The 22,500-nt window shown below is 40.7% G+C and overlaps 2 protein-coding genes across 2 annotated transcripts; one reads left to right on the top strand and one right to left on the bottom strand.

Annotated features, from left to right (window-relative positions):
• Nucleotides 1-3,234: 3,234 nt before the first annotated feature.
• Nucleotides 3,235-4,630, bottom strand: gemin7 (gem (nuclear organelle) associated protein 7). The gene is made up of 2 exons (XM_027010092.3): nucleotides 4,482-4,630; nucleotides 3,235-4,024 (listed from the first exon to the last, which is right to left on the bottom strand). The coding sequence occupies exon 2, from the start codon at nucleotides 4,001-4,003 to the stop codon at nucleotides 3,617-3,619; it is 387 nt and encodes a 128-aa protein (XP_026865893.2). The 5' UTR covers nucleotides 4,004-4,024; nucleotides 4,482-4,630; the 3' UTR covers nucleotides 3,235-3,616.
• Nucleotides 4,631-14,038: 9,408 nt separating this feature from the next.
• pgr (progesterone receptor) lies at nucleotides 14,039-22,436 on the top strand. The gene is made up of 8 exons (XM_027010074.3): nucleotides 14,039-15,501; nucleotides 15,705-15,814; nucleotides 18,102-18,218; nucleotides 18,590-18,895; nucleotides 19,252-19,396; nucleotides 19,570-19,700; nucleotides 20,508-20,665; nucleotides 21,131-22,436. Exons 1-8 carry the CDS (start codon nucleotides 14,597-14,599, stop codon nucleotides 21,284-21,286), a joined length of 2,028 nt encoding a protein of 675 aa, XP_026865875.2. The 5' UTR covers nucleotides 14,039-14,596; the 3' UTR covers nucleotides 21,287-22,436.
• The last annotated feature ends 64 nt before the right edge of the window (nucleotides 22,437-22,500 follow it).

Below are 22,500 nucleotides of genomic sequence, written 5' to 3'. Positions count from 1 at the left end.
GTAGGGTTGCCTGCCCTGAATCCAGTGGGTGGGTATGATGGACGTGTGCCCTCTGACTTCTAGTTTGGTGACATAATAGAAATGCTTAAAGCCAAACTACAGGCTAGAAGGTTAAAAGGCCTTATATTTGCCAGCAATTCTCAAACTCTGGAAGCTGTGTAATACACTTCATACCCATTAAACATACACATTCGGGATAAAAGGACACTGGAAATCTTTCCAATAAGATCCATTAAGGTCTATTACATACCTGCTCGGTAGCCAGTCTAAAAAGGGCGTATAAAGTAGGGTTGAAGCTTACACCCATAGACCTAACAAATCACACCCAACATCATACTTAAGAAACAGCACACGTGGAGAAGATAAGACCATGATCTAGCATCATCTCTAGGCATGCGGAACAGAGCAGAAATGACACAGATGCATCCCACAGAAGACTGAAAAATGTTTGAAAAAAAAAGAAAACAAAAAACGCAGAAACAAGCAAACAAAAACAGGCTATATCTTCAGTCATTACATATATTTAGCGCTAAAGTGCAGACTGGACAGAGAAGCTTGTTTAAACGTACACTGGTCCTGGAAAATCCTGCCTCTTTCAGCCTCCTTCAGGTTTACTCAGCTGCAGAACTCCTTGGCCTGTCAAATCCAAACGCGGCTCCGTCAAGAAAGAAACACTCGACCCTTTTATTACATAAGAGCACCACAGTTCATAGGTAATATACTCATCCTCTCAGGACAAATGCATAATAAAGAAGTGAAGTGAGTGACAAACAGCACTGATGTGTTGCCTTGTTCTCTTTATTATGCTTGAGAAAGCTTAAAGAAACTTTGCAAAATGTCCCACTCCTCTGCACCCTCTCCCTGGCTTCAAGTGCAGTCCAGTAGTTATGGCCTTCAAGGACCCAGATAAATCTTCTTGTCAGAAACAGGAAACTAACAGTGTAGTCACATGTCTTCATATATTTTATGTTCACTCAGAACAGTAATATCACATGTGAGCACAACTTCCTGCTTCTGGCACAGATGTAACTGTGCAGATGTAAGAAAACGTGTAGCCAAGAAAATGTAACATAAATAAAACCTGAAAAGCATTTTATATATATATATATATAGATAGATAGATAGATAGATAGATAGATAGATAGATAGATAGATAGATAGATACATATATATATATATATATATATATATATATATATATATATATATATATATGTATAGATAGATAGATAGATAGATAGATAGATAGATAGATAGATAGATACATTATATATATATATATATATATATATATATATATATATATATATATATATAGATAGATAGATAGATAGATAGATAGATACATTATATATATATATATATATATATATATATATATATATATATATATATGTATATATAGATAGATAGATAGATAGATAGATAGATAGATAGATAGATAGATAGATAGATAGATAGATAGATATACATAGAGAGAGATGTAGTAAAAGCTGTAGTGTAGTACACAAGGTTTCCAGAGAAACAGACAGCTTCCCTGTCCCATGTTTCTCTGGTTTTAACATTTATGGGTCAAATATAACTGGTCAAATAAGAAAAAAGATTCAGGGTTTACAAACCTGTAGAGATTTTCGAGTGGTCTCTTAATTCATCAGGGTGTGTAACGGTTTCAATCGTTTTCCCACCGAGTGAGGCGAGTAAGCAGGCAGAGAGGAGTGGCAGACAGAACCAATTATATTGTTTGTGAAACTATGAGATCTCAAAAAGCATTTCCTGTCGACTGTAATATCTTTACAGTCGAAAGACTGGGATGTGCTGAGTGCCATCGGCCACTCAAGTGCGTTCTGGCGTGCACTGCTGCTGGGCCGGCGTCAAGGGCTATGAGGGGTGGCAGGTCTTGGAGCCGACAGCAGGGATTAAGGGCCTGCACTGATGTATTTTTGTAAGTTATCACAGACATGTTCCTGTGCCTGGCAGGAAGAGAGAGAGGGCCACAAACAGGACGCACTGGAATGTGCTTCCTCTTGGCCAGTGGTGCTGGACAGGGCAGATTCCTCGTACCATCGTCGACTTGTGTACACACACGTGTTTTTTCTCTGGAAATCAGAGGGCTGCAGGCTAATAGTCTAGAAACAAAAATAAAGACCTTAGCGGAGAGGGAGCGAGTGAGAGGGGGCCAGAGACAAAGACAGGAGAAAGGGAATGATTGAGAGAGAAAATGAGACAGAGAGAGATGAATCCCAAATCCCTCATTCCTGGGTCCAGGTGACATAAAACAGTTACATTTATTACATAGCTCATTTTAAGCATGCAACTATAATCCAATTCACATGTACAATCATTTGACTAATTTACAAAGACTGTCAGTGATTCAGTTTGCCTGCCGGTGTGGCGTCTGAGGGAAGATAAAGCTCTATAGCAGGTTACCTGATACCAGGCCTTAGTACATAACTACCGTTTAGATCCGAGAACCCTCAACAAGTGAATGAGAAAGTTAAAAGACTAGTTGGGATACAGTGCATGACTCAGAATATGAAATTATCATTGGGTGTCCTTGTGGGCTTCCTGATTTGATCAAGGGGAACTTTGATGACGAAAGAGCACTATGGATGACTCATCCAAATGCCCTGACATAATAATTGCGCTTGTACAACAAAAGGCACAGACCTTCAACTATGTCTAATGATATTCCAAATACAGACTTTGGTAAACAACTCCAAACCTTTTAAGATGATTGAATCACTTGGTGCACCCGTCCCTATTACTATAGTCACTAAATAGCATAACATAAGGGAAGCAAGTTGGATCTCAATCATAGTTCAACTCACTTTTATGCTGCTGTATTCAGGAAAGACTAATGACACATCCCTACATTTTGGGGCCAGAGCATAACGGCATCGTTCAGTGTTGTGTCCAGCTCCTGTCCTGGAGGTCTACTGCCGCTGCAGTGTAGTTCCAGGCAGGTACCTGGTCCTACTGCTTAGATTATGCTCAATTATCCTTGATTTACTCAGTCAGGTTAGGTTGAACTTTGTTTTACAAAAGGAAACTGGCAATTCTGCTGCATCTATGATCATGTGGGACCAGCCTCAAGGGCACAAAAACAGATTGATATGATCTAGAATCCTAGAACCACCCACACCTTGGTTTGTGTGTGTGTGATTTCATTCTGTTTGGTGGTGTAATTACTCAATAACTGAATAATGTTTGTACAATATAGACCACATCTTGTGACCTGAGCACAGAATGAACTTTATTACTGTAATTTATTGAACACATCACCACAGAAAGATTGTTTCCCTTTAATAAACCAGTTACACTAGTCCTTAGAAGCACCGGCATCATGAACAAAGGATTTCCACACCGATTAATCAGCTTTTGTGTTTTTTCCCCCTATCGTTGATAGCACTCCAGCTCAGTTTCTACTAAAAGGAAACCCGTGTGTTCCTATTTAAAATGGACGCAGCTCTACCTCCCTCTTATGGCAGCCAAACAAACTACAAAGGGACATGCACGACATTTATACAGCCTTCAAAGGGCATCGCGCTGGATTTTCCATTCCTTATAGTACACATTGCAAACAGGTAAATATATAACACTTAAATCATCAAAATATTCACAAGTCAAACGAAAATGAAATCATATCTTGACACCTGAGTAGGGCCTCTTTCTGCACACCCAGGGGTGTCTGTAAATCCGAAACCTGAAAGTTCAGGATGTCTATATCAGAAGCTCCGAACTTTGCTTGAACTTGAACCTTCTCGTACAATTTGAACTGAACTTGCTTGCCCGTCATGGCTATAAGATTCCTCAGAAAGCGCTCTCGCAGCTCCGACCGTAGTCTTTGCTCCTCCTCGGTATTTCCAGCATCCGTTTCACTCCCCGTCGACGCTGATATAGTTGTCGGACACAGGGCGACGTAGCGAGGAGAGTTCGGGTCAAATCCGCGGCTGGTACCGTCAGGTCCCCGGGGCAAACGCAACACACTCACCGGGGTTTTCATAGTATTTTCACAGGTTTGCCCCTGCAGCCATAGCGACAGGGTTAGCAAACGGAATGGAGAAACGTTTAGTATAAAATTCTATTTTAGTATATTTAGTATAAATTCTATTGCCATTAGCTACTTATTTAACATAAACCTTACATGCGATAAACACCTCAGACATCTTCGGCCTGTCTTTCTGATCAATGTCACGTTACCCCCATGACCTCCCTCATTAAGGCAATGTTTTCAACAGGTGTTGAGCTGTAACTTAGCTAAGTAGCTATCCAAAATGTCACTTTAGCTAACCTAAATAACACTAGCTAGACATATTCATTGCAACAACAAGAATAATAATAATAATAATGCGCATAAAACACAGGGAGATAGCTTGCTTTAGGTTAGCTAGTTATGTAGTTATGACGGCTAACCCTAGTTAGGCAAGATGGTCTACTGGCATTACCGGGCTATCGACAAGCCCATAGTCGGCATAACTCACCTAACAAATATTTGTATCCCCAAACCAACAAGGAGCGGACTGGACAAAATGCAGTAGGACTACGTGACGTCACTTAAAGTAGGCACTAGCTAGGACTTCTTAAAACATGCTATTGCTAACGGTTTCCCGCATGAAGAAGAAACAGGACATGACGTTGACTATTGCAATGATTAAAAGTCCCGAACGAGTAGGTGAAAAGCCGGTTTAATTTAGTTAGTTTACTGGTCAAGTTAGGGTAATTAATTTAAAATGAAACAATTATTCAAGTTTTATTGATTTCGAAAATAAAAAACCCATTTTATTTTCTGATTTTAATTTTAACAAGAGTATCGTATAAATATTCAGAATCCAGCTGCTGGAATTCTCACTCATTCAAGAATGAGGTATTATATTAATTTCAAACATATGTGCCTTATTGAAGTGCAACCATTAGTGTGAAGACTAAACCTAAAATGCATGTGCTCTTTGTGTGAAACACTCGACCCTTTTATTACATAAGAGCACCACAGTTCATAGGTAATATACCCATCCTCTCGGGACAAATGCATAATAAAGAAGTGAAGTGAGTGACAAACAGCACTGATGTGTTGCCTTGTTCTCTTTATTATGCTTGAGAAAGCTTAAAGAAACTTTGCAAAATGTCCCACTCCTCTGCACCCTCTCCCTGGCTTCAAGTGCAGTCCAGTAGTTATGGCACACAAATAACACACAAATGATTCATGACATACAAATGATAAAAGATACACGAAGTGGTCAATGAATCTAATTCCAAACTAGATGATTTTAATAAAGCATTGGTAATAGAGCTATAAAAAGAACATATACAAAAACTGAAATTTCTTAAACAAAATCACTCCGCTCAGTTTGAGCCTAAATGAAAAAAGTTATGCAAAACATATCCCCGGACAGAAGAATTCCAGAAACATAGTGGAAGCAGAAATGTATTCTTCAAAGTGGAAGTTCTTATACCATGTGTCTGTAGTTTTGGAAGGCAGACTGGATTTTCTTCTGTGGACCACCCAGGACATAAGCAGAGCATGGGACAGACAACTCTAGGTTTTCAATAATTGCTGTTATTATAAAGCCTTATTATAATGCCTTATATAACATTATACAACTTTAAATGTGAGTAGAAAGCCTCAAGGTTGATTTGAAACCTTTCTCAGGATTCACATTTACATTTACAGCATTTGGCAGATTTACAGACTTACAGAACTGCTTTGTAATCTTTATCAAGTACATATCCTCATGCTAGCATAGAGAGGTCTGTGTCAACAAGACTATCAGGTTAAAGCCCTGACTCAAGTGGAATAAATGACATTAGAAGTTTGTTTTTAAGTGAACATTTAGATGCTCAGTGACAGAATGAAGAAGGGAGTCTATGGTCATTGTTGGAATAGCCAACCAGTGTCTCAGCTCTACAGACAGCCAGAGGAACTTTATTCAAGTACTTGGATGCTTTGTTATTTGACTTATGAGCAAACAATTACACCAAATCCACACCACAGAATTCAAGTTCAAATCTTTCTTTTTATGCCATACTTTATACTCTCCATATCCCAATAAAGCAGTCATGAACTGAAGATTTTATTTGGCTGAATAAAGTGTGAAAGCACCCAATCTTGTTTTTGAATAGAACGTGTAGAACCTGGAAATGTCCGCATGTATGAAAGAGCATAATTTATTGGAGAAATTCACATATTCATATATTCAGAGTCTGTATAGGTAGAAGGGCTCAGAACACAGGCAGACAGGGTCATTCATAATTGTAAACTAGAAGAAGGCTACCAAAATGAAAATCAGATAAATTACTTTAAATGATCTTTAAAAAAAAAAAATGAAATACTTCTGAAGGTAATTAATAAGAATTTTCAGATGGGTTGAAGTGTGGAAATTGTATTGTAAAGTTGTACTGTATTATATTGTGCTATATTCCACTTTCTGCAGCAGTGGAGATATTCCAAGACTGGAGTTTTTAAAACTTTTCAGTTCGTATTTTGATTCTGTGTTGCTCTCTGATGCACTTCTCTCTCTCCTTCTGGTTACTAACCTCTGTGTGGTCAGCAGTGTTACATTGCAGAATTGTACCAGCTTTGGGAAGAGGGAGCACTGTGATGACGTGCTGTATCGCGACCAGCCTGCAAGCCCGGTGTGCACTGGGTAAGCTGGACTGTGGAGGAAACACCACACACTGCAGCACCAGCAGGACAGTTTCCACGGCAGGTTGTGCTGTTCTGCGATTACCTGCCGGTCCATGGAAGGCCTCCTTGCACGGGCCTGCTAATCATCCGCTGTTCCTCGTGATGATCCTCATTTGGGTTTAAACCTGTGTGTCTGCCAGTTTGCCTTTGTGTACCTTGGCGATATCCTTCTGGATTTCTTTTTTGCTGCGTTTCCTGCTCTGACTGGCTTCTCTGTTTTCTTTTTCTGTCTGGTTTTTGTGTTCATTGATTATGGAGCTGTCTTTGGTTACCCCGTCTGCCTGTATTTTTTTAAACTTGCTTCCTGTTTTGAGCCACCCAAAAATTCATTCATTCAATTCATTTCTCAGACTCAGTATTACAGAAGAGTTTATTAACTCAGCCAGAAGAGTGTGATGCCCAGTGCCTGTGAGTCCAGGACACAGAGGGTGACACAGGCAACACGATAAACAAGAAGTGTCACAGTTCACTGCATTAAGGCCAACAAAAACACTCCCCATGGACATCTAGTACCATTGTCTTACTGCACATCACCATCACATAAGCAGATGTGAGCAGCACCATCCAGATTCATTAGGAGAAGTACACATTTCAGAGTCAAGACCGAGCTTGAAATGAAGGGACTGCTAAAAACAGGAAATCTAGAAACAGCAGGGTATCTAGGGAAACAGTAACTAGGTAATAAAGAAGACCATTAGGTACAATGCCCCAGTAAAGTACATGCACAGCCAAGACTTTGCAAAGAAATGAGGAACTCTATAAAGACTTGGTGGTATTGTAATGTGGAACAGATGTGGGTGATAGTAGCTGGGTGGTGACAGGAGCCAGAGGGATAACAGGCAAAGACGGAGTGGCCGAACCAGAGTGGAATTCCCCAAATGGGTGCTTTTGTGACAGGGATTTTAAATCTTCAATTTTCCAAGGTGCATGTGTTCAGTGTACTGAACAGGTCAAGCATGTGCATGTGTCCCTGTGCGCTCATCTGATTAAAGGTCTGCGTTGTATGTAGGCTACTGCACATACATACAGACACAGCAGGCCGGCGGAGGATGTGGTCTGCTGTGGCCTCGATGCCTACAGCCCCAGCACACCTGGCTACAAGTGCTGCGCCGGTCACCTCCATGACCTCAAAGGGCTGAAGGACCAATTAGAGGCTGAGTGCTGTGGTCCTCTCCTCCCGAAGAAGAAGCAGCAGTGAAAACTCTGGCGTATGAAGTCCAGGAGGGCCATTCCTGCTGTGGACACTGGTACTACAACACGTCCCTGTGGAGGTGCTGCACCGGGCAACTCGCGTCACTGACAGATGACTCACAGAAACTGGGAAGAGATACGAGGGAACATTTTAATGTTCATAGATAGAATCTCATTTCAGACGCACAAACAAAAGGCGCTTGTCTACAGGTGCAGAAGACGATGAGGTTGATTGCCGGGAGTGAAAGGCGCAGAGACATCACTTGAAGGAACTGTTCCTGGCTTTCTGGAGATGGCGTCACTCTCTGTTTTGGCAGGAGCTATATCTTCTGGAAACCCACTCACTATTTGTTTTTTAAAGTCTCCTTCTTGTCTGTGTGAGCCTTACGAGTGTGTTGTTAAGTACTGTTCTCTCTCTCTCGCTCGCTCTCTTCTCTTCTGGCTTTTTCTTAAAGACATATGAGGTATTTCAGAGAGCATGCACGTGTTATGGGTGTTTTCTCTGGAGAGCAGTTATAGGGTACTAGGATACTATAAGTCTAGGAAGCCTGTACATATCACCACACAGCAGTTTGCATGTCTAGACACTATGTAATTACACGATTACTGCCCTGCTTAGGTAGTTAACAAAGGGATCAATCATTTAATATTCAATATTAATAATTCAATCATTCAAAATCAAACAAAATAATTATTAATCATTAAATTACTATAGCTGTTTAATCTTCCTCTTTACAATCATCATTACAGTGCTCAGTCTTCACCCTCTGATGGATTACGATGTTTCTCTTTGCAGTGAACCAGGTAATGCCTTTATTATTGTCAGAAGAATAACAGAAAAGTTCCTTCTAGATCGCTGTGCTACTTTCTATACATTGCCACAATATGCTGTGGTCCTGTCTCCATTGCACCTAGCCATTGGTGGTATTGCAGTAGTATGGATCTGATCACACCTTAGTAACAGGCAGCAGTCTGTTTCTATAGGTACATTCAGATCCCACAGTGCTCCAGTCTCACCAGGCATAACACAAGCTATCATAAGATGGAGGCCATGCTGGTGGGATCCGGGGATACTCGCTTCAAAGGTGGTCATCATACTAACTCCCTCCACAATGGCGGTGCTTTTCACTCAACAATCTCCTTTCGATCACATATAACCTCTTTTGCCTGTGCATATGACCCCATTCTCCTGTTTTGTTTTTTTTATGCAGAAATACTGGTCCCTGCATTCATTCATTTGACTCGGTGAAAATGTATTGGCATAGCGTTTTAAAACAGGCATTGTAATAAAGCAGCTTTACAGGAATTCTGGGTCCAAGCCCCAGTGAGCAAGCCAAAGACAACAGTGGCAAGTAAAAACTCAAATTCATATTCCCTTTGTGATTTGACTGTGGAATTTTCCATTTACAGCAAATGTTATTTTCATTTGCTATAATTAAAATCATCAGTAATGATTAAAAGCGACACAACATCCTAAAATTAATCAACTGACTTGGAACGATGACAGCATATTGGAGGCAAACCATATTAATTCTCTTCAGCAAACATATTTCTATAGAAAATGTTTGCTGAAGGAAAATAATATCTGGTGTCACCGGTGCTGTGTCGCTTATAGCCCTATTTGGCGCAAAGATCTTGTCTCTTAATGAAAAAAGGAAGCGTGAACTTAGTGGAAAACCCCACAACCAACCACGTCACATCCCATGGTGGTGATTGCGAAGTGTGTTAACTAGCAAAGGTAAATCAAACACAAATACGTCTCCTTGCAGGTACATTTACTGTCGAACAGGTTTATTGTTTTTTGGGGGTTTTTTTTCGGCGGTTTTGTCATGTTCATTTCCAATCTAAGCTAACGGGGTGCTTATACAGAATTTTGCTGATGACTTGCATGTGTGACCAAATGTTGGTCGAAAAAAGATCGTCCAGTCTAAATCGTTGTTTTACTACCGAACCGTCTAACAGCTTCAGATAGTACTTTTGTGAGTAATAAAAAGAAAAACATCATATGGAAATGAACACAAATGCAGCGGCACCATACATCTGTACAGACAACTGTAAAATGTGATCAAACCAGATTTATGAAGGAGGAAATTATTTGCATTTTAAGGTATGTTGGCGGGTAGGTTTTATGAAATTGGCCCAATATGTTTTAAAATGATGTGAACATTTTTTTTTAGAAAAAAAGAAAGCGGAATTAAGGAATTGTGCTTCAATAATTATTTTAGATGAATTTATTTAGTTAACCCCTCAAAGTCCAAAAACGTGGAAGCTCCAGATTGATTTCCAACTCTTGTAACTGCATACTTATTATACTTATACTTGTAACTTATTAGTTTCACTGTAATTACTGAATAATTCATACTAATATGCCTCAAGATAAATAACCAAATAACGACTCAGCGATACACGGCATAGCCCAAACCTCCTCGTCTTCCTTTGTATAGCTTGTTGCCAACAGAGGGCAGCAAACTGATACTCCCAGACATCAATGATGGTGTAAGGAGAACAAAAAAGTTGTTTTACTAGAACAAACAGAGCAATCATTAGTGCATGTTATAAAAAAAAGGAAATACAAGTAATGCAAGCACCAATAATACTGACAGAAAAAGCCTGAAAACTTTGATAGAATGACATGCACCTCCTTATGCTTAATTCGGTTCAAACTGTTCATTCTGTTCAATCACAGCAGGTCTAGCAAGCCCAAATCTTATATTCAAAGCAGAGAGCATGCTATAATTGAGGAAAAGTGAGAGAGTAAAATTGCTGAAGCACTCCCAGAGTGCCTTGCCCAAGTATTTAAGTCGTCCTGAATCCAATCTTTAAATGTGCTAAACCACTGCTCAATTTTAGGGTTGTTCAAGCAATTTGGTTTTATAGTGCTTTTAACAGCAGGGATTCTCACCTGTTGTGCTGGGGACCCGAAGCCCTACACATGCCCCTGCCACAACACATCTGATTCAGTTTATCGCGTGTGTGTGTGTGTGTGTGTGTGTGTGTGTGTGCAGTTAACATGATTATAAAGTTTAGCAAGTCATGATCACATTCAAATGTTTTATTTATTTTTTAAAATCACTTTTTGCAGTAGGTGTTGTCACAAAGCAGCTGTAAGGAAATCATATATAGAAAGAATCAATGATCCAAAGGCAACAGTAACAAAGACAAACTCCCTGAGAGTATGAGAAAGAAACCTCTAGAGGAACCAAGACTCAAAAGGGGAATCCATCTCCTCCTCTGGTTGACACCAGTAGATCAAAGTGAATAACACTGTCTTTTTTAAGTTCTAAGAACAGTGAGTTAAGAACTAGCTAGTGAAATATACAGGAATGGATAAAGAATCTAAGTGAATAATTTTTAGGCCCAGTATTCAGATTAATCAGTGAGAACCAATGAGTAGTTCTAGTCAGAGTCCAAATGGGAAACATCTAAACACTCCAGCAGGACGGCAGAGGGAGGGGATGATGGGCTCTTCACCAAAGTTTTCATGACAACCAGCCACTGTCACATCATTTCCAAAAGCTTGACGGACCATGTAAGTTTTCAACAGAAGAACGGAGACTGTCTCTGAGTCCCAAACTTATCTTAGAGGTTACTCCAGAGCTGGAGGGATTTGTATGGAAATGCCCTCCCTCTCCTGTGACTTTCATAACTCTAGGTACTAATATAACTAGTATCTTGGGACCAGCACCTTGTGATCTAAGTAGGCATGGCACGTGATAAAAAATAGTTTCACTCAATTACTGAGTAGCAAGTCTATGTAGAGCTTTGTGTGTCAGTAGTAAAGTTTTGTAATCAAAATGTGTAATTATTTTGTAAATAATTTTGCTGAATTTGACAGACTGCCAATGCAGTATTGACAGCATCACACTGAAATACACTGACATGATCAAATATACTGGTTCTTGTGACGATTCTGGCTGTTGTATACTGGAATAATTAACATTTGTTTAAATTCTTACTGGAACAATCAGTTAGCAGGCTTTTCAGTAGTCCAAAGCTTAAGTCATAAAAGTGTGAACAAGTTTTTCAGCATCTTGTAAGTATATTGAATTTCTTAGTGTTGCAATATTGTAAAGATGAAGAAAGACTCTCTTAGTAATATAACCTATATGTTCATCGAAGGAGAGGTCAAGTTCAGTTGCTAAGATCAGATGCCAATTTTTTTCACAGTTGTACCCAGTATAGTAAACAGATTAAAAGTTTTCTTCTAGCAGATTAGGACCAAAATGTAGGACTACTGTCTTGTCTGGGTTTAATGGATTAGAACAGGGGTCTTTAAGAGGGGTTTAATAGGGGCCTTTTACATAGTCCTCAGTCGTAACAAACTGAAGTGCATTGTTTGGATTATCTGATGATAAAACTGTGTGTCATTAGCATAGCAAATGCCATGTTTTGAATCACACTGCCCAGTGGTAACATATGTAGTGTCAAAGGTTGCGGTCCAACCTTGAAGGAATGTCATGTTTTACTTTTGTCAGAAAGGGCTCTTCACCGCTTCCTTGTCTCCTGTTTAGAACTCTGCTGGTGTTTTTGTCAGTGTAGCCCTGACCCTGCTTGTGCTTCCATGGTAACACTCGGTGCTGCTTGTATCATGAGTGTCCCAGTTCATCCTGACCTCACAATTCAGCCTTGCTACCTTCCACCTCTGTTGTTTCAGATCTCAGGATGGGGCAGCTTTCACACCGCCTACATGTGATGTGAGGGACCAACAGAGTTGGCTACCCACAAACCCACATCCCACCCACCCCAAAGCATGGACCTGATCTCAGCTTCAGGGTACTTCCTTACAGTAAGCAAAGACAGGCATTTTTTTTTCCTTTCACTCGGCACAGCGGGGTCTCCTGTGTAACATTCATGACTAATCACACCATTTACAGTGTGGTATCACATGCATGCATCCCTTGGGAAGACGTTTCCCAGTCATTCTTGTAATCTGATTATTTTTGCCACTTCCTTTGATCTATAGGATTAACTCTGGTTTAGAGTTATATAAGACTTCCTGTTTCAGACTCCATGAGACCCATATCTGACTGAAACCTAGTTGTCAAGGTGACAAGCAATAATGTTCAGAAGATGCAGGGAGAAAAAAAACAAAACAAAACCAAAAATGCACGAAGCCTGCTGTTTGGTCACCTCGACCCTCTTGGGTGAGGCTCTTGATGCAGGTAAGTGGTGTCGAAGTAGATGTGAGGGACGCGGCTCTAGGCTTGTGCTGAGAGGTGAGAGAAAGCGCCAGGGGTTCAACAGCAGTGCTGCTGATGTGGGAGAGCCCACATGACCCTGAGAAGCACTCGCAAAGAGCCAAGTACTCACAGCCTTGCTGGATGTCCAGAACAGGGTTCACGTCTCTCCATCAATGTGTAACGAAAAGCTAGTAGCTTTAGGCGCTGTTATTATAACTATTCAATGGAATCACATACTGTACTTTTTCTTTATGTAAGCAGAACTGAACACCACATACATTTGTGTGGTACAAAGAGACATCGGAGTGGCTCAATTGGACGAGTGTGTCTACTGTGGCCTTTGCTACACTGTTAAACACATCTAGTAGATTATTATCTGGAACAGAAGAGCAACATCTACAGATAAATGCAGATGAAGGGGTTTTGTCCTTGAGCTCTGTGCCAGTCTCCAGGTTATGCACAACACAAGTATTTAGGGACCTTCAAGCATTTAGGGACCTTCTCTTTACCAGCTCTGCTCAGTTTAAGGGCCCATGACATAAGCCACATTTTGCCTTAGTTAACACATACTCCAGGGAAGTTTTATTTCTCTCCACCATAGGCACCCACACACGTTTTTAATCAAGTAGAAAAAAAACAAAAGAACATAGGTTAAAAACACAGTTCTGATAAGGAAGCTCATTGCAATACATAGTTTCATTACTGTGCTTCAAAATAACACCAGCAAAAATCTATTCATCACAGATAACATTCATAAAAATATTTGTCATTGAAGTGTTTTTAGATTGTTCTAAATTCACCAAAATGGTATGCAAATCCTAAAATGTACACCTTTAAAAACAGTATTCATATATGGACACACACGACCACACACAAGAAAACACACACGCACCCACCCACCCACCCACATACACACACACACACACACACACACACACACACATGCATCTATTCTATTATTTAAGAGTGTGCTGAGAAGCAACAACCCACTGGGTCACACATCTGAATATCTTATATGGAGAAAGACAATCACTCGATTAGCCTCTTCCATGCCGCACTGGTATGCAGACAAATGGGAATTTTCAGTCACTGCAACACCCCTTCGCTGTGCACATATTCTTTGGGAACTTTTGGAATCTGCCACCACCATTTGGAGGATGGGAACATAATATTGTATTTTGCTGAAGATCCATTATCCAGATAAACTGTTCCAGGATAAATTCGCTATGTATACAGCATTTAGTAGTTGTGACTTCCACAAAGGTGAAACCCACACATAGATAAATAATGTCACTGAACAAGTTTAAATGCTTCACTTTAAACGATATATCGGTACGGCATTTGTGTTTTTGAAACTCTTGTACGTCAGCTGTAACACCTCAGCCTTTCACCACAAGGAGAGATATTTTGGGACGGTCTTTTTATGATGCAGGACAACGTACAGTATCACTGAAAATCGAAACGTGCGGTTACACTTCTTCGCACGTCTTGTGATTTTTTTTTTAAAGATACCTATTAAGGAAAGGAAAGTAAAAACGGCAGAATGGAGACTGAAAAGAATTTAATAGCAGATTCGTCAGACAGCAAAACAGTAAGTGATTTAATTGTGAAATATACGGACGCCAGCTTTGAGAAAGCAAAGAGCTCCAGTGAGGCACAACGCTTGTCTTGCCTCACAACATCTATGCGTAATTTTGGGCATGTTGATGCTCTGTTTGGTGCAAATAACGCCAGCAGAACGGATATAGTTGCTCTTGACAATTCATTTACTACGAACAGCGATCGCTCGGAAGAACTGCTGAAATTCGAACCTGGACCATGGACTGACATATCGGATAAAATATACCAACTTAAAGACACGGTATCTTCTGAAAGTTTGGAGAACTCTGGGGGATCCGCACCATCAACACACGGGCTGTGCAAGTTCATCAAAGACGAGAACGAGCCGTCTCTGATTATGGAGCCTTCATGTACTGATTTCGATCTAGAGTCAAATATCAATACCCTGGATGCGTATGAACCTGCTCGGAGAAAACTTGGGGAGCCGTTTGGCGTTCTTGAGGAGGCGACGGACGTTCTCCCTTCCGCCGCAAGCCAACTGGTAGTAACGGACAGTTCGTCCAACCTTTTAATCGACGTGAATCAGTCTAATGCGTTAGCCTCGATCACCCAAATAAGGGCTGAATCGCGGAGCGTGCCTCCAGTACCCGGTAAGAACGTGCTAAATTTCGAAATCCTGAATGCCCCGTCGCCGCAGCATTTGTTAATGTGCAAGAGCGAGGTGCCCAGGTGGTCAATGCAACCGTCGCCCGTGGACTCGCAGTTCTGGTGCCAGGCCACCAGTGCGAGCGAGGACCAGCAGCTTCAAACCGGCTTTTCCTCACCGGATGGATTCCACAACTCGGGCTTCATTCAGCGCTCACCAACGGCTTTCAGCACATTTCCAGGGTAAGAATTGCGCACGCTCATTGTAGACTTTTACGCACTTTGCTGCACTTCGTATTGTTTCACTTATGTGAAAGCGTAGCGATACATGTCACTTTAATAATATGCTATAGTAGAAGTACAACTGAACAGCGCGCAGAATGCATCATTTGGAAGTCTACTGACTGATATTTACTACTGTGCTTTTGCGCGTGAACTGCGTTTAGTGTGCCACCGCAGAGGATGTGTGTAATATGCGGGGACGAGGCCTCGGGTTGTCACTATGGAGTTCTTACGTGTGGAAGTTGCAAAGTGTTCTTCAAGAGGGCTGTAGAAGGTGAGTTAACAACAATAATTAAATCATTAAGCAAAGTGCAATAATTAATAATTATGCAAAGTACAAATAAGAGACATTTCTAACCCATTTAGAAACCCATTATGAATCAAAACAACAAATGAAGATCTATTGATGTCATAACATGCTTTCAAGCAAATCTAGCCTAACGATTTTTAAAATTCATATTTGTGTGAAACATGAAAATGATGAGTAGCGTTTGTGTTTTTGTGCGTACATTTGTCTTGCTGAGGTAAGTAAGCAGACTGTCATGTGAACTAGTACTCATGATGTCCTCATTTTCACACTTGTTATTCCCCTTATCTCCTAATGGCAGATATGTTAGAGCCACAATGTCTGACCATGACCATGTCACTGTGTTCTCTCAGCCTTTTGGCTCAAACTAATTCACCGCTCCCTGTTCTGCTCTTATTCTTTCTTTCTTCTACCTTCATGATTTCTTTTATTCAATCTTTCCTTTTTCACTCCTTCATTCTTTTGCTTTCTTATCTCTCCCTTTTACAATGATCACTCACAGAAAAAAGTGCCCGCATACTTTTAGAAAGATAAGCATTTTTGTGTGTTTAGATACAGTGGGGAAAATAATAATTTGATCCCCTGCTGATTTTGTAGTTTACCCCCTTACAAAGACATTAACTGTCTATAATTTTTATGGTAAATTTCATTTTAACAGAGAGATAGAATATCAACAAAGAAATCCAAAATACAAACATTAAATAAAGGTTATAAATTCATTTCTACTTGACTAAGTGAAATATGTATTTGATCCTCAAGCAAAACGTGACTTAGTACTTGGTGGAGAAACTCTTGCTGGCAAGCCCTGAGGTCAGATGTTTCTTGTAGTTGGTTTGCGCACATCTCAGGGGGGATTTTGGCCCACTCCTCTTTACATACACTCCTCAAATCCTGAAGGTTTTGAGGCTGTCGCTTGGCAGCTTGAACTTTGAGCTCCCTCCACAGATTTTCTATGGGATTAAGGGCCGGAGACTGGCTAGGCCACTCCAGGATCTTAATGTGCTTCTTCTTAAGCCACTCCTTTGTTGCCTTGGATGTATGTTTTCGGTCATTGTCATGTTGGAAGACCCATCTTCAGTGTTCTGGCTGAGGCCAGGAGGTTCTCATTCAAGATTCTACAGTACACGGCCCTGTTCATCAGCCCCTCAATGCGGTAAAGTCTTACTGTACCCTTAGCAGAGAAACGGCCCCAAAGCAGAATGTTTCCACCTCCATGTTTGACAATGGGGATGGTGTTCTTGGGGTCATATCCAGCATTTCTCTGCCTCCAAACACGACGAGTCAAGATCATTGATTTAATTTACTCTGTAAATTAAATTGAGCCAAAGAGCTTACTTTTGGTTTCATCTGACCAAATCACATTCTCCCAAGCCTTCTCTGAATCATTCAGGTGTTCACTGGCAAACTTTAGACAGGTCTGCACATGAGCAGAGGGACTTTGCAGGCACTGCAGGATCTCAATCCATTATGGCGAAGTGTGTTACTAATGGTTTTCTTTGTGACTGTGCTCCAAGCTCCCTTGAGATCATTAACAAGCTCCCCCTGTGTAATTCTGGGCTGACACCTCACCTTTATCAGAATCATCCTTACCCCATGAGGTGAGATCATGGAGCTCCAGAGCGAGGGTGATTGACTGTTATCTTGTATTTCTTCCATTTTTAAATTATCGCACCAACAGTGGTCTCTTTCTCAACAAGCGTCTTGCTGATGGTCTTGTAGCCCATTCCAGCCTTTTGCAGGTCTGCAATCTTGTCCCTGATGTCCTTTGACAGCTTTTTGGTCTCGCCCATGTTGGTTGAGAGGTTTGAATGGGAAAGACTGATTCTGTGACAGGTGTTCTTTATACACATTATGAGGTGAGATTAAGAGTACTTAAATGGACAGGACTAATTTGTGTGCCTCATGGGCACATAACCAGATTTCTTGCTGGTTGGTAGCAGATCAAATGCTTATTTCACTTAATGAAATACAAATTCATTTATAACCTTTATTTAATGAGTAAAAAATATTTTTATTTAATTAATTTTTATTTACTTAATTTAATGATTTAATGGATTTTTTGGACTATTTTGTTGATATTCTGTCTCTTTCTGTAGAAATCAACCTTCCATGGAAATTATAGACAGTTCATGTCTTTGTAAGGGAGGTAAACTTACAAAATCATCAGGGGATCAAATTATTTTGTTTCCCACTGTACACTGGCAGTAAATGAGCTTCCTTTACCTGAACATTAGGAATATTTCCTCTCTCCTAGGACATCATAACTATCTGTGTGCTGGGCGCAATGATTGCATCGTGGATAAAATCCGAAGGAAGAACTGCCCGGCTTGCCGCCTTAGAAAATGCTACCAGGCTGGGATGATGCTTGGAGGTAGACCTGAACTCCTGTGTGGTTCTTCCAGTCCTCCTACTCAAACCTTAGCTCTAATTTTGTTTTCCTAAACAACTTAATCTTCTTTAATGTAACATACATTTCAATTTATCGTTTTTACAATTCTCACAGTTAAAAGGTTTTAAAAAAGAAATTTCACATAAAAAGAAGAGCATAATCTCCAAACACCAGACCATTAATTGAGAAGCTACATTACAATTACGGTTAAAAGTTAGAAGTTCAATAACAATTTCAATTATGCTTTGTATCAATTTACTTAAAATATTCTAAGGGTTCAGAGACTCCTCTGTTAGTAGTGTCCTCATTACCACTGGCTCTCTGGAGATCAAGCGTGCCTTTGTGGGACACAGGTCGCAAGATGAAGCGGTTTGGGATTCTGAAGGCCATGGGGTTGGGACCACCCATGATGTTCCAGGGTCCGCTGGCTCTGACGACCGAGGGCCACAGCTTGGCCCCCCTGCCGTGTGTGCCCACTATCCGAGAGCTCCAGCTCAGTCCTCAGATCATCAGCATCCTGGAGAACATCGAGCCCGAAGTGGTCTACTCCGGCTACGACAGTTCCCAGCCAGAGCTACCACACTTGCTTCTGAATAGCCTGAACAGGCTAGGGGAGAGGCAGCTCCTCTGGATTGTCCGGTGGTCCAAGTCTTTGCCGGGTGAGGAAAACTTTGTCCAATCTAGGTTACATTACATGTTGTTGGATGGGTGTTGGTTTTTCCTGAAAATGCTATCTGTTGCAGTGACCAAAGAAAGTTGATGATTTTAGCTTTGTTGTAAAAATGAAACATAAAAAATGAGGCTACCAACATTATGGCATCCTTGATTGATTAGGAATGTACAGACTTGCAAAAATGTGTTAAAATATTGATTTTACACCCACATCCCTTCAGAGATAACAAGAAGCCAACTGCACCGGCAACTTGTTAACAGAATCTTTGCTATTTTACATTGCAGGAAATGTGTTCACTGGCATCAACAGATTTTATCACTGTTTGTTGAATTTCTTTGTAAGGTTTTCGCAATTTACACATCAATGACCAGATGACCCTAATCCAGTACTCTTGGATGAGCCTGATGCTCTTTTCTCTGGGATGGAGAACCTTCCAGAATGTCTCCGCTGATTACCTGTATTTTGCTCCTGACCTGGTTTTCAGTCAGTAAGTTAATTTAATTAACTAAAATTTTATTAATTTAATGGATCTTAAAGAAGACAAGGCGAGATAATGGATGCTATAAAGACAGCCTCCGTAAAACAATTTGTAATTAGTAACTTTTCAGGAACTGTTTTATCTTGTGGATACTTTTGACCACTCCTCTTGTCCCCTGGTAGAGAGCAGATGAGGCGATCTCCGATTCATGACCTGTGCTTGGCCATGCAGTTTATACCCCAGGAGTTTGCAAACCTGCAGGTGACCAGAGAGGAGTTTCTGTGCATGAAGGCCCTACTGCTGCTGAACACAGGTAAACAAGTGACAAGCAAATAGAGAAAGAAACAAACATCTTTTCTTTTCTGACCTTTATCTATAAAATGCTTAGACTTAAGGATCCTCCACTCACCTCAGTGACTACAACTCCATTAGAAATAAGAACAGACTGTGCCAATTGTGGCAGATTGCGTGTGTGTGTCTGGTGTGAGATAAGACTCATTCTTTGCAGGGTTACTAAACCTTGATAGGCAAGAATGTTTTTATCAAATTATTAAGTACCTAATCTCCCATCATTTCAGAAGAGAAACAGACTGTTCTGAGGAGATGGGAATGATTGTAGCTGATAATATGCTTCCTAGAGCTGAGAAGCTAGTTTTAGATTAAAAATATTGCATGCCACAGAAAAAACACACAGTAGGTAGGTACGTAATAGACCATTTGATCATATGGTATCTTTTTGATGAGCTCAGGTACAGATGGTACTTCTAAATGTGTAAATGTTTCAGTTTGGTGGCATCTGAAATCAAAATGATATTTATTATGTCATTTATTTAATACTCTAAATATTTATTTGTTATTTTATGAGATTGTCAACTGGATTTTTATTTTGAAATTTTTTTAATTTTGAAATTTTGTTTTCCTAGTCAAAAGCTAGACATATATCACACACACTAAATACAACAAATACTACAGAATAATAGTAAGAATACTTCATATTTGTTTGTTTTCATCTATTACTAGAACATTGCTCTTTATTAAAAACATACAATCATGTATGGGGGATTTCACGGTCACAAAGTCACCCGCGTTTTACATATTTTTCTTTTTTTGCCACCCTCAGTGCCTCTGGAGGGCTTGAAGAGTCAGGGTCAGTTTGACGAGATGAGACAGAATTACATCCGCGAGCTCTCCAAGGCCATCCAGCTGAAAGAGAAAGGAGTGGTCGGCTGCACGCAGCGCTTCTACCGCCTCACCAAGCTCATGGATGCCATGCACGAGGTTTGGGCTGAACGGGGTCGCCGCCACACCGCTCCAAATGCACGCTGGGCTTCTTTAGCAAAAGCGGGTGCCAGCGTGGAGGCGGTCTGAGCGCCTGGTGACAAACACGGTCCTAGCCTTTCATCGCGATCCGACTTAACAATGGTGGTGTCGTGTTATTTTTTTTGGCGATAAGCGAATGGCTTACTTTTCAATGATTATATTCATTGTAGGACAAAAATGTATTTAAACTGGGCCGAACAGTAGTCAGCTCCTGCCGTAACATGATTAAGCAGACTCTGCATTGTTAGATATGACCCACATCCGCAGATGATGCAACATATAGCAGCAAGGCGCTTATCAGGCCTTGAAACGTACCACGTGTTATGACGTGACTCTGCTTACAAGCATAAATATGCATGCATTTGACAGCCAGGCGTCAGCCGGAGTCTGATAACGTTTGCGTCACTCACCCTGTCTGTACAGATCGTGAAGAAGGTCAACCTATACTGCCTAACCACCTTCATCCAAGCCGACGCCATGAAGGTGGAGTTTCCCGAGATGATGACCGAGGTCATTGCTTCACAGCTCCCCAAAGTGCTGGCTGGCATGGTCAGGCCCCTCCTCTTTCATGGCAAGTGATGTCATGATATTCTGGAGTGGATCATGGGATATGGAACACTACCTTTCACAGTGAGATGAGCAGGGAGCCTTTTTTTTTTTTTTTGGTTTTATTGCAATTTACAGTTGTTCTCAATGCTGACTGTATTTACCGTCATGAAAGAGACCTTACTGCTACATTACAGTGCTTGCTTTAGCTTTGCTTCAGACTGAGTTAATAACCATTGTGTAGTAAATATATGTGACTTTTTTTTTTTTGTGGATGAGAAAGCTGAAAGGGTCGCGCACTCAGTTATTCATTTCCACCCTGTATCAGTCTCCCTGAGCAAAACAACGTAGACCAACTCATTACAGGTTATTCTCTTACACTTAATTACATTTTGGGTGTGGATTTATAACTAAACGCTACTGTGTAAATTGTGGTGTTTCGTTTTTAGCGGCTTATGCGTTTGAGAAATACCCCGTGGACTTTTATCTGTGATGGAACTGATAAATAGAGATACAATGTGGTTTGAAGTCAAGGTCTAACTATGTAAACTTGTAGCACAACTTTGAGCGAGAGTCGTAAGTGAAGTACATACTCAGCATGGCTTGGGTTTACTTACAGCAACAAGTAATCAATGCTTTCACATGTAATTACACGTCCATTACTTCTTCAGTAATAAAATGCAATGATTGCATACAGTGAAGTGTTGAAAGACAGAAGGAATAAATAGTAGTTTTACGAGCTCTCGCCATTAGAGAGTTCATGCGCGCGGACAGTGATGGTGGATGATGGTATGTGTCACATCTGAAGACTCCCCGTCACATCCGGGCCCTGACCTCACCAGACCCCGCGATGGGGAGTACTGATCCGGCATCAGGAGTCAAGGTCATGGCGCGTTCTTATGCAGCTAAACAGGAAAGAACACCAAGATCCTGGCACTTATCCCTACTGTAATCTCTCCCACCCGCCCAGAACACAGTGTCTACTGCATGGAAGGTTTTAAGTGACTGATGATTGAAACTTTTGATAAGTTATTTCTGTTCGTTCTTCAGAGGATTTAGTTTTATATGGTGGCTTAAATGAGAAATGAGGGATGACTGTATACACATTTACGTGCATTGTTGTAATTTTACATGTCTGGAAACAAAACCCCAAAAACAAAAACATAAATCTGGTAAAAGGTAATCCGTGGACCAGATTCTTTTTTTCATGGACATAATTATAGAAACAGTCGTCCAACTTTATTTTA

Source organism: Electrophorus electricus, chromosome 6, assembly GCF_041902795.1.
Source record: "Electrophorus electricus isolate QZ-2024a chromosome 6, ASM4190279v1, whole genome shotgun sequence".
NCBI lineage: Eukaryota > Metazoa > Chordata > Actinopteri > Gymnotiformes > Gymnotidae > Electrophorus > Electrophorus electricus.
This window is presented reverse-complemented; position numbering and strand designations above follow the sequence as displayed.